Source organism: Dioscorea cayenensis, unplaced genomic scaffold, assembly GCF_009730915.1.
Source record: "Dioscorea cayenensis subsp. rotundata cultivar TDr96_F1 unplaced genomic scaffold, TDr96_F1_v2_PseudoChromosome.rev07_lg8_w22 25.fasta BLBR01001280.1, whole genome shotgun sequence".
NCBI classification, from domain to species: Eukaryota; Viridiplantae; Streptophyta; class Magnoliopsida; order Dioscoreales; family Dioscoreaceae; genus Dioscorea; species Dioscorea cayenensis.
In genome coordinates this window covers 92,485-105,102 of record NW_024087671.1, presented here as the reverse complement: position 1 = coordinate 105,102, position 12,618 = coordinate 92,485, and the positions used below count along the sequence as shown (strand labels likewise).

At 31.8% G+C, this 12,618-nt stretch overlaps 1 protein-coding gene across 1 annotated transcript; it reads left to right on the top strand.

Moving 5' to 3' along the window:
* Positions 1-6,274: 6,274 nt before the first annotated feature.
* On the top strand, positions 6,275-9,480 carry LOC120256070 (receptor-like protein kinase HSL1). Its single transcript, XM_039263836.1, has 2 exons — positions 6,275-8,870; positions 8,977-9,480. Exons 1-2 carry the CDS (start codon positions 6,296-6,298, stop codon positions 9,360-9,362), a joined length of 2,961 nt encoding a protein of 986 aa, XP_039119770.1. The 5' UTR covers positions 6,275-6,295; the 3' UTR covers positions 9,363-9,480.
* The last annotated feature ends 3,138 nt before the right edge of the window (positions 9,481-12,618 follow it).

Here is a 12,618-nt window from a genome sequence, read left to right as displayed (position 1 = left end):
ATAATTTTAATACAAATGACACCTAAATAATTTGGTATGTTCCATGGATGCAAATTAAGTGCATATTTTAATTGCCCAAATGATGTCCCGTTATTTAAATAATGCATGAAGGCAACATTTAATAAGCATATATATTTAACGTGTATGTGTCTAATATAATTTCCGCAATATGGTAATAACAATATAAGAATTAACAAAATTATTTAACCTTGTTTAAAGAAATGGTTACAAGTAACAAAAGTCTCATTAATTCATTGAAAAAAACGTAGCTTGAGGGGATGGTGGCAGTTGGAATTTATTATTTATGTTGAATATAAATAAGTAGATTTTTTTTATCCATTTGTCTCATTTTTAATCACTAGTTCTCTCGTCCCTAACTAATGTTTATTTTGTTGTATCAATTATGAAATTCCTAAAAAGTTGAGAGAGATTGAAACCAGCATTTCTTTTTTTGTGTAGGAAAATTGACAATGTGTATTCTTTTCATGTTTTACTAAACATTATTAACTTTTATTTAGTTTGGTCTATCATTTCTTTTTATTAAAAATCATAAATTAAAATTCTAATTTATTTACATTAAAATCCTGACATAAATTTATATATATATATATAAAAGTTTTGATCTGGCTTCGTTTTATAAAAAAATTACAAATCAAATTGCTGACCATCTCCATCTAATTGCAGAGGCCAAATGTAATTTAAACTGGCTCAAACTAAATAAAATATTAGTGCTTGTAAATGTAGAATTTTAGGTAAGTTTCGCTTATATATATATAACAAATGTGACAAGGGTAATTAAGAGGCATATGTACAAATTGAATTGATCGTTAATCTGTATATCTTTATATGATGATACAAGTTTAAATTGTAACCCCGCACTTATAACCGAGAATTTATTATCATTATTATCTCTAGTAAAATTTCAACTTCTCATATGAATACTTAATTTTCGTAATGAGACAAATGCTGATGAGTTCTTTACTTTTTGGTCGTTACAATTTTTTTTAAAAATAATTTCACATCTGTTGGCATTGATTTAGGATAAAACCAAAGATCAAAATGGTCCCAATGGATTATGAAGTATGCCGCCAAATACTTGTTCCCATAAATAAATCAAATTAATTAGGTCCCACCAAAATGTTTGGCATGAGCTGGTTCACTTGCTAAATGTTTGAGTTTTGCCCGCTCTTAAATGAGACACATGACCCGGACTCTGACCTTGATGAGACTTGCCTTCCTCTTTGATTAATTACTCTCTCTCTCTTTCCTTTTCAATATATATATATATATATATATATATACATATATATAAATATTATATTCCTTTATATTTCCATATTAACTGACCGACAATTTGGAAAACATTGGAAAGTGCTGAGAGCCTTCTTCACACATGAGAATGCATGGATACTTTCCAATTTCAGTGAAAGTTACTGTGTGTGTCTACTTTTATATTTTTAAAAAACAAAAAGTTTTAAAAAAAAATGGGTCCACTTTTTAATTATTTTATGTGTAGATAGTTTGAAATTATTATTTTTTTCCATAAAGAATAAAGGTTACAGAAAAATGTAAAAAATTTATGTCTGCTTGTTATCATATGTGTAAAATTAAATTAAATTCATAGATTTATAATTTCAATGTAGTTATCTATTATACATGTTTTAAAGACAAACTTGAAAAATATAAACCGGTTCATTTTTTTATTTTTTAGATTTTATTTTATTTATTTAATAAAATATAGGTAAAGTAAAAGCTTATTAAATATAACTATATATTTATATATTAAAAATGATAGACTAGGTAATAAAAGATGCTAATTTTCAGAAGCGAATTATTTATATTGAGTGACACTAAATTGAATAGATATCAATGTTTTGACCATTTTTGATTTTCAATGTTATTTCATAAAAATCGGTGGTGAGAGAACTAAATAAATCAAAATAATTTTAATTGTGAAATGATAGAGTTATTTAGTTTAACTTATTTTCATTTTGAGAATTATTTTGATTATTCTGTTAATATTTTTAAATCTTATTCTTTCTGTTTAAAGTTATCTGTTTGTTTTCTGATATGTTATTACTAATAAATTTGTAATATATCCATTTTATTTAAAAATGTATGAATTTTAAAAAAATTTCATGAAATTCATTAGGTGTGCATCTTACTCGAATACATGGGATAGCATTTTTTAGTAAGCATTTTTTTTTAAATTTAATTTATTTAAAAGTACATATTTTTCTAACAAGTACTAAAAACATTAACAGTACCAAACCCACCTCCAAACATTGTAGATCATTAAACAAAATACAACAAGGATGGGACTCATCTCTGCATTGTTTGATGATCTTCATTGCAACATTAATTAACGTCCACTTTTTTTTTTTAATTAATTAAGTTGACCAATTTAGACTGGAAGTAGTCCTAATTTATTTATTTAATAATAAAATGTGGTCTTCAAGCTTTTAATGCATGTAATTATGTGTATGTAGCCTCCCATCCTACCCATTTCAATGCTATTTTACCCTTCTATAGTACAGTCCACCTGAGTTTTTGACCATGGTCAAATACACATTAACTATGCTTTTTTTACTTGTTCATTGATAACTTTAAAAAAAAAAAGTTTATATATTCCTTTTAGAAACCATCCAATCAAAACAATTGTTATTAATATCAATGTATTTGTTTTAATTAGTCCCTCTAAAGAGTTTGTTATATTGAAATTAGATGAAATGCATAAAAGAAAATTTTAGGTGAGATAAATCAAAACTCATAGGAACTCAAAATATGTAAATATACAGAAAATAAAATTTTATTTCATAAACTAATTGAAATATATAGAATATTTAAGTTATTTTCTTCAATAGAGAGAATATTCACTATTTAAATCCCTCACTTTTTTCTTGGTCTCTCTCACATGATAAATCAAAATTAGAATATTTTTATATGAAAAACCCATTAAAAATATATATTATGTATACATAAAACCATTATAAATAAAATAAAATAAAATAAAATAATAAAAATTTAGCATGAGAAGTAGGATTTATATAAAGATTTCACTAAGAGAAATTTGCTTATCAACTTTAACATAAACAAATCATGAGTTCAAACTCTAAAAACATTATTATTATTATTATTATTAATTATTATATATATATATATATTTTTTTCTCTGTCACAAAACTGACACCTTGGTTCTTTTTCAAAGGGAGATGTTTGAATCCAAAAGCCATCTTCTATTCCCCATTATGAAACTTGGATTTTGAGGCAGTGCTTGTTGTACTAAAAATAAATCTATCTTAAAGCTTTAAGCATTTCTTTTCACATGTTAATAGAAAGATTGATTAGACAGATAGATAGATGACAATGGAGAACAACATCAGTGAATGTCCATCAAACAGAGATTGAAAAATAAATACATAATTAAATAACTAAGAAGAAGATGAACACTGATGAAAGACATGGTTTTAACTACAGCTTTACTTATTTGTTTTTTCTTAAAACTTTGTGATGCTCTCTTATAAACTGGTACACAAAGTGTATGCATTGTTATGATGAATACTTTTGACAAGACCCACTCACTTTGTGCCAAAATTTTCTTCATTCATCTTTGAATTTTAATTTATCAACTTGATGTGTTTGGTTTGGTTCCATGCATCTAGATTTTTTTAAAAATAAAAAAATGGATGTAGGAAATATAATTTATGAGAGTCTCTTGAAAGAAGTTATAATCTGGAAGAAAAATATCTTAAAAAGCTTCAGTGTTTACAATCAATTGTAATTTTGATTTTCTCTGTTCATAGTTTTAATAAAAACCGGTATTTGAATCTCAAAATTCTTATAATTATTATTTGAAACTCAATGTTCTCTACATCTATATTACTACTTACCTACTAAAATCTTTGTTTTTCAAAAATATTTTTTTCACATTCTTTTTTTTTAACTCAATTTTTTAATTACTATCGTGGATAAAGTTTGGTTTATGTATTTATTTATTTTTTTATATTTTTTATTCTTAATATAATTAAGGTTTATCCTTTTATTAAAAATATAATATTTTTTTAGAATTTTTATTTTTGTTTTGATTAAAATTAATGTTTAGTTCCTATATTACATCAATGTTTTGACCAAAGTTTGATAAAGTTTGTGGTGTTATTCCATTAACATCAATCTAGAAGATTTAGTGGAGTTCACTAATTATGAATTAATTTAATTTTTAAGGGCTCTTTGATAAGGATAAACATGATCGGTAAGCTCTTTTATTAGATTGAAAGCTCATTCCATTCTTATTTTAGAATCATATCTTGCTAAAATGTACACGTGTTTGAAGAAATCATTAATTAATCAAAGCAAAGTTGTCAACATTGCCAAACTGAAATAATTTTATTTAGTCAAAATTGTATTTACCACCCGAAGTAATAATAAAGTTGATTTTATGTGAAACTTTTATAGAGTGTTATTTTTCAAAATTTTTCTCATTTAATAGTTCATGATGATTACTTTTAAAATTATAAAAATAATTCATGTAAAATGCCAAAAAAAAAATCAATTAAAATAAATGCTTTGGATCCATGAATAAATTTGCCTAATAAAGAAGGCAATAAAGACACACCAAACTTACCACTAATGTTATATATATATATATGTATGCATTAGTGCTTGCATGCATTTCAAGCCTAATCTTGAGATATTAGAATAAAGTTTATGCACAAAAATATAATAATTGAGATCAATAGAGCAACTATGGAGCAACAATCCTTTTTTCACACTATTTTTTCTCTTAATTAATAATTTTATATTTATACCTTATTTTATCATGTTCCCCCATTTTTGTAGTGTAGATCATCTAGCAGTAGTCACTGTTTGTGATTGACACCAATTTCTTAATATTATATTTTTAAAGAAATAAATATTAAATATTTTTTTATTTACAAAAAGTCGAAGATATGCACAAATACGAGCAAACTCAAATAAATTTATATACATGAGTTTAAGATTTCAATTTTAAATTATTTATAAAATAAATTGTCTACACAAAGAGATCCGATGTCAATTTAATCGGTATATTTTTATTATGTTTAAATATTTGATTATTATCTGTATTATTCAGATATATTATTAAATGATTTATCCAATTAAATAATAGAAAAATATATAAGCATTTTGGGCATAACATACATTTAAGACAAAATCAATCCAAATCTTGTGAAAAATCAAGTCTCTTTCTCACCTAAAAAAAACACCCTCTGCCTGCCTACTATACTATTCACTCAATCATTCACTCACTCATTCCATCTGTCTCAGTGTCTCACATACTTCCATGCAAATTCCATGACTCAAAAACCAAAAACCAACCCCTTTTTTTATTTTTTTATTTTTTTAAAACTTTGAAATTACCTCCAAAACCAAAAGGACATTGTCTCTAATTTTTTAAAACAAATAAAAAAATAAATCAAAACACCCCCACTTTAATTACCATAAATCAGTTAAATTTCCAATAAATAATGACAAACTTATTTCAATTTCAATTTTAACCCATTTCAATTCCCTACCCAAACTCAGATCTATATAATTTACATCAAATTTTCTTTTCTTTTTTTTAAAAAAAATCACTCAACAGCCATTTTTTACCAATGTCATGAAGAACACACCTTCAAAATAAGTTACTCATGCAACTTACAAATCACTCCTTTTTAAAAAACTACAACATCAAGTAAAATCCTACCATCCCAAAGTGCCAAACAAGCCCAAAAACTCCACAAATTCATTAAAAAAATTAAAAAAATATCAAAATGATCCCATCTATTTTTTTCGTTTTCTAGCTCTTTTAATTCTTCTAATATAAAATCTGCCTTTTTGGTCCTTATATTTGCACATTTTTGTTTTTTAATTGTAAAATCCAGTCGTATTAGTTACCGTATTTCTAGCATTTTTTCATCTTTTTTTTGTCCCTCTAATTCATCAACGGGAAGGACCAAAAGGGCAGATCCGTTAATTAGAGGGACCAAAAAGACAAAAAATATAAAAAATACGAAAACGAAAAAAAACCGATTTTATATTAAAAAGACTAAAACGGCGGAAAATACAAAATAGAGGACCATTTCGATATTTCGACCTAGAAAAACATAATTATATATATAATAAATTCAGATAATCATATATATATATATATATATAATATAAATTAAAAATAATAATAATTAAAAACAGTTACTGAATCCCTCCTCCATGCAACTCCCTCCACTAACCAAGTTAAAAACAAACCACACTCCCCCACTTCTCCACCATCTCCACCATGTTCCTCCCCTTCTCCATCCTCCTCCTCCTCCTCCTCCCCTTCTCCTCCTCCTCCTCCGACGAGCTCCACCTCCTTCTCCAAACCAAGCAACTCTTCTCCGACCCTACAAACGCCCTCTCCAACTGGGACCCTATCCTCCACCCCAACTTCTGCAACTGGACTGGCATCACCTGCTCCTCCTCCTCCACCATCACCATCATCAACCTCTCTTATCTCTCCCTTTCCGGTCCTTTCCCTTCTCCTCTCTGCCATCTCCCATCCCTCTCCTCCCTCTACCTCTCCTCCAACAACCTCAACTCCTCCATCCCTCCTTCCTCCCTCCTCCCCTGCTCCTCTCTCTCCTTACTAGATCTCTCCGAAAACCTCTTCACCGGTCCTCTCCCTTCTTCTCTCCCTTCTCTCCCTTCCTTATCCTACCTTGACCTCTCCGCCAACAACTTCTCCGGCCTTATCCCTTCATCTTTCTCCCTTTTCCCCAACCTCAAAGCTCTCTCCTTGGTCGGCAACCTTCTCACTGGTACTATCCCTCCTTTCCTTTCCAACATCTCCACTCTTCACCAACTCAATCTCTCCTACAACCCTTTCCATCCTTCCCCTCTCCCTCCCTCCTTCTCCTCCCTCTCCTCCCTCCAAATTCTCTGGCTCGCCGGCTGCAACCTCATCGGACCTATCCCTTCTTCTCTCGGCCTTCTTTCCAAACTCCAAAACCTTGACCTTTCCACCAATAACCTCACCGGTTCCATCCCTGCTTCTCTTTCCAACCTCTCTTCTGTCATTCAAATTGAGCTTTATGTCAACAAGCTCTCTGGTCCTATTCCTCATGGCTTTGGCAAACTCCCAATGCTTCAAAGGCTTGATTTTGCCACCAATGAACTCACTGGTTCCATTCCTCAAGACCTTTTTGATGCTCCTTTGCTTGATAGTGTTCACTTGTATGAGAACCAGCTCACCGGAGAGATCCCACTCGGCGTTGCGCGCTCTCGAAGTCTAACTGATCTCCGCCTCTTCACCAACCAACTCACCGGCGCACTTCCGGCCGGTTTCGGCCGGAGCTCGCTGCTTGTGTTTGTAGATTTGTCTGATAATCATCTCTCCGGCCCTGTTCCGGCCGGCATTTGCGATGGTGGTGGCCTGGAACAGCTTCTCTTGCTTGATAACTCATTGAATGGGAGCTTGCCGGAAAGTCTCGGCCGTTGCCGGACTCTCACTCGTCTTCGTCTCGCTAACAATGAGCTCTCCGGTGAAGTTCCTGATTCTCTCTGGGGTCTCCCTCACGTTTCCCTCATCGAGCTTTCCGGTAACCACTTCTCCGGCTCAATATCTCCGGCGATCTCCACGGCTGCCAACCTCTCAAAACTAGATATTTTTGGGAACCAGTTCAGTGGCAGCATTCCACCGGAGATTGGCGCTCTCTCTTTACTCTACGAGTTCTCCGCCGGCGATAACCAGCTCTCCGGCGACCTCCCCTCCGAGCTCTTGAACTTGGCTGAGCTCGGAAAGCTCGATCTTCACAACAACTCACTCTCCGGCGAGCTCCCTAAAGGCGTTCGATCATTGCAAAAGCTCAGTGAGTTGAATCTCGCCCACAATGTCTTCACTGGTTCAATCCCTCCGGAGCTCGGCGACCTTCCGGTGCTCAACTATCTCGACTTCTCCGTCAATGACTTCGTCGGAGAAGTCCCCGTTCAACTCCAAAACTTGAAGCTAAACAAACTCAACCTCTCATACAACAAGCTCTCCGGATCACTTCCTCCTCTCTTTGCAACTAATTCATATAAGACCAGCTTCATCGGAAACCCCGGCCTCTGCTCCGGCATGCAGGGGCAGTGCTCCGGCGACAAGCAACTGAATCACAAATCACTCAATTGGTTACTCCGTTTCATGTTCATCCTCGCTGCCTTCCTCCTCATGGCCGGTGTGCTATGGTTCTACTACAAATACAAGAACCTCAATAGCTCTTCCAACCTGATCACTGACAAGTCAAAATGGACATTGACATCATTCCACAAGCTTGGTTTCAGTGAGTATGAGATCTTTGGTTGCTTGGATGAAGACAATGTGATTGGGAGTGGAGCTTCAGGGAAAGTCTACAAAGCAGAGCTCAGTAATGGTGAAGTGGTGGCCATTAAAAAGCTTTGGGGAGCTTCAAAGTTGGCAAATGATTCAAATGATGGATTCAATGCAGAGGTTGCTACTTTGGGCAAGATCAGGCACAAGAACATTGTGAAACTTTGGTGTTGTTGTACTTATGAGGATTGTAAGCTTCTTGTTTATGAGTATATGGCTAATGGGAGCTTGGGAGACTTGTTGCATGGTACTAAGGCAGGGATTTTGGATTGGCCTATAAGATATAAGATCATCTTGGATGCTGCAGAGGGGTTATCTTATCTGCATCATGACTGTGTGCCGGCAATTGTTCATCGAGATGTTAAGTCGAATAATATTCTGTTGGACGGGGAGTTCGGCGCGAAGTTGGCTGATTTTGGCGTCGCAAAGAATGTGGAAGCAGTGACCGGGAAATCGCCCAAGTCTATGTCTGTCATTGCTGGTTCTTGTGGTTACATTGCTCCAGGTTTGTGTTCTTATTTCTGTTCTTGTTGTTTGAAATTCATTGCTCTCTGATAGGATTATGTTGTTATATTTGATGCATATCGCTAAAGAGTTCGAATTGAACACAGAATATGCGTACACGATGCGAGTGAACGAGAAGAGTGATATATACAGCTTCGGCGTGGTGATACTAGAGTTAGTGACCGGGAAACTTCCCGTCGATCCTGAATTCGGTGAGAAAGATTTAGTGAAATGGGTGTGTAGCACATTAGAGCATAAAGGGGTGGATAATGTGATTGATCCAAAGCTTGATTTATGCTTCAAAGAAGAGATACTCAAGGTATTAAGCATCGGCATTCTCTGCGCAAGCTCCCTACCGATAAATCGCCCCTCGATGAGGCGGGTTGTCACGATGCTGCTCGATGTGAGTCCTGTGAGCAAGCCTAAGGTCTCGAAAGATGGCAAGATGTCACCGTATTACTTCGACGACAATGATAGTGTCGCCGGATCATGAACTTTCAATGTATTCTGCTAGTATTACACATCTCTAATGTAAAGGAATTAGAAGCTGAACAATTGAAGCCTGATGTAATCTTAGATTTGTTTTTATCTATGAAATCTTATTTGATTCATGATGGTGATTATCATAATTGCAGACAGACAAAATTAAGAAGATGGTTGTGCTTAAAGTACTATATGAATTGTCTGCAATTCATTGCGTTTATTAAGATGACAACAAGGTTTCTGTTTTTTTGGGCATTTAACTGGTTTTGTAAAGTACCCCAACAATGGTACAAACTTAGTATTTATATCACTTCCAAAGTTCATATCTACTACTTGTTTTCTAGTCTTCACAGCAATGCTTTAACACATCAACTTGAAGCATCTTTAATTTTTTTTCATTAAAATGAGTATCCAAAATGCAAAACTAACCTTAATGTTTTTCCTGTCCTTCTCTTCAAGACTTCATACTGTTTTGGTTGAAAAGTTATTATTATTATTTTTTATATAAAAGTGGATAAACATAAAACACTGGAAGATTAGCATCAAAACAAAGAGGAAAAAAAAAAAAACCAAAATATAGATGAACAAAAATTAAATGAGGCAAGTGGAGAGCAAATAGGGGTGTAACAACAGTCAAAAATTAAATAAGTCTCTTTGAATCTAGAGCTTTTCAAACAGTCTTTTTGAATAATTACTTTTTACTAGCTCTCAATTACCAAAATTTTTTTTTTTTGAATAAAGGTTAGTCTCAAATTCCCCATTCAGATCATGGTCTTATATGATTTCATACATCAATCTTGGAGCAATTGATTGTAAGTTTCAAGTCAAAATATTTTAACTAGTGTCACGAAATATCTATCTTATAAAATAAAGTATCCAAAGAAATGAAAATGATAGGATACCTTTAAATTATTAAGGTCAACTTCAATACAACTAACATTGCAGAGAGATCAAGAGAGCAATTAGTATGAGGATAAATGAATGTGAAATTTAATTAATTGTAGAGAGCGACCATGGTCATGCTTTTATTTCAAGGACATGCAAATGGTTGGACAATTCAAAGCTTATTGAATGTATTCTATTCATATTCATTGTTGAATCAGAGTTTGTAAGTTTAGATCCATATGAACTTTTGCTTTTGTAGTTTGACTATGTCTTCTTTCTTGTGGGAAATTCTTCATGATTTTGAACTAATGTTTTAAATTTACTACCCAAAAAAACTTTTGAAAATTCAAAATGATTTGAATTCTTAATTTCATTGAAATACTTAATTATAGTTGAATTTTGAACTTGTGATGACATTTTTTTTTTTGAATAATAGACGACAAGCGCTCTTTTTTATGAATAGAAATAGTACTAAACAGTATGGGAACCCGGATGTACAATATGAGAATAATATATGAATCTCGAATGAGCGATTGTATGAACGATCGGGAGCAAAGTCTTGTGGGGAGAGATTTGAACCCACGACTCCCCTTACACTTTGGATGTCGATGTATGAATAATATATGAATCCGGGTGAGCGATTGTATGAGCAGATGACGGAACAAGATCTGCTTGGGGAGATTTGAACCCATGACCTCACTTACACTTTTCGATGTCATCTGAATTTGGCTATTCAATGGTTGACAACTTGTGATGACATGATGAGGAATGCTTATTCAAAATCAGTCTAATAAACATAGTATTTTAGATAAATTAGATATCATTGTCAAAATGGTACTGTTCCTTTGTTTAAGTACATAAATATTATTGATTAGGTTTGTTACTGTGGTTTCATATAATACAACCATATCTACTGAGATAAAAAAAAAATCAAAATCAAAATCAAAATACAAAAAAATAAAATTCATGTGATATCGTCCTTTTATGAGTGAAGCTTACTCAATTTTTTATTTTTCTTTACAAACATGTTGTATTATGAGTTTTTATAAGGGAAATTATTGATCGTCCTCAACTAAATTATTATAAAATCTAACATGTGGTTATTAATTGTCTTGTATATTTTTTGTGCATGTTATATTTCTATGAATAGATAATTATATAATCTAATCATTTTTTTTATAAAGATAATCCTAATCATTTTTAATGTAATATCCAAATTATAATGACTTATCAAAAACATATATAAAGGTGACAGTTGCAATAGCCGATAATATATAGATATTTGATTATAATATAGAAAAGTTGAGAATTCAACTTTCTTCCAATGCATAATTAAGATAAAATAATAATAATAAAAGATGCACATTGTGGCTTATGCACATTTTCGAAAAACAAATATACAAAAACAAACCAAAAAAAAAACAACTTTTTTCTTAATTTCATCTATCCTAACATACATATATTAGTGTGTGTATATATATACATATTAAGAATTTATTAACCAATCACCATCCAACAGAGGAACAAGCATACATCCCATGTTTTCGGGTCGGATCAAGTGCTCTCATTATCGGATCCGGATCTTGAAAGTTCCAAAGCTCTAAGCAACACTCGAGCTTGCTTGCAAAGCCAAAAGACTCCAAATCAAAGCAAAGATAGACCTCCATTAACTTTAAACTTGGTATTATTATTACAATGACTGAAGCTTTTATTCAACTTTGAATGCAAATCTTGCCTTTTGTCCTCTTAAACACCACTAAATTACTTGCTAATCCCTTTGATTAAAAATTATTGGTAAAATAATAACTTAAATGAACAAATATGATTTGTTATGTATACAAATATCATATGCAAAAATTTAGAAATTATAAGAACAAAGTTGAGTTTGTGTTGTTCCTATTTCCCCATGTATAACATGCCCTTGCTCATCTCTGTTTAAATTGCAAGCATCTTCACTGTTAGTGGAGTTTGTACTGTCCTGGATCTTTTGGTCCTTCCATACATCTCTGTATCGTCCTCTTTCTTTTTTTTTTTCTTTTTTTTTAATTTTTTTTATGTTAGTGGATGTAGTTTATTTATTTTTAAAAAAATAAAATAAAAACAAAATTGAAAAACATGACTTTTGTTTGATTTTTGGAATTTATTTTTTTAGTGAAATTTTGAGTGATATTAATAAACTTAAATAATATATATTTTTTATGTCATATATATTGGTTTTCAAATAAAATGATGATTTTGGCAATATGAATTAAACCCTTAATGGCATGATAACGGTTTTTCTTTTCTTTTGTCTGAAATTTGGAAAATCATATGTCATAGAATCGAAAAAAAAATCCTATCCTTATATAGTAAAACTTGACAACCACAAGGATATATATATA

Bases quoted from the DNA above. Each gene is read 5' to 3' on its own strand.
- LOC120256070 (XM_039263836.1), top strand. From the start codon at position 6,296: ATGTTCCTCCCCTTCTCCATCCTCCTCCTCCTCCTCCTCCCCTTCTCC. The intron at 8,871-8,976 runs GTTTGTGTTCTT...AATTGAACACAG, and splicing joins TTGTGGTTACATTGCTCCAG to AATATGCGTACACGATGCGA.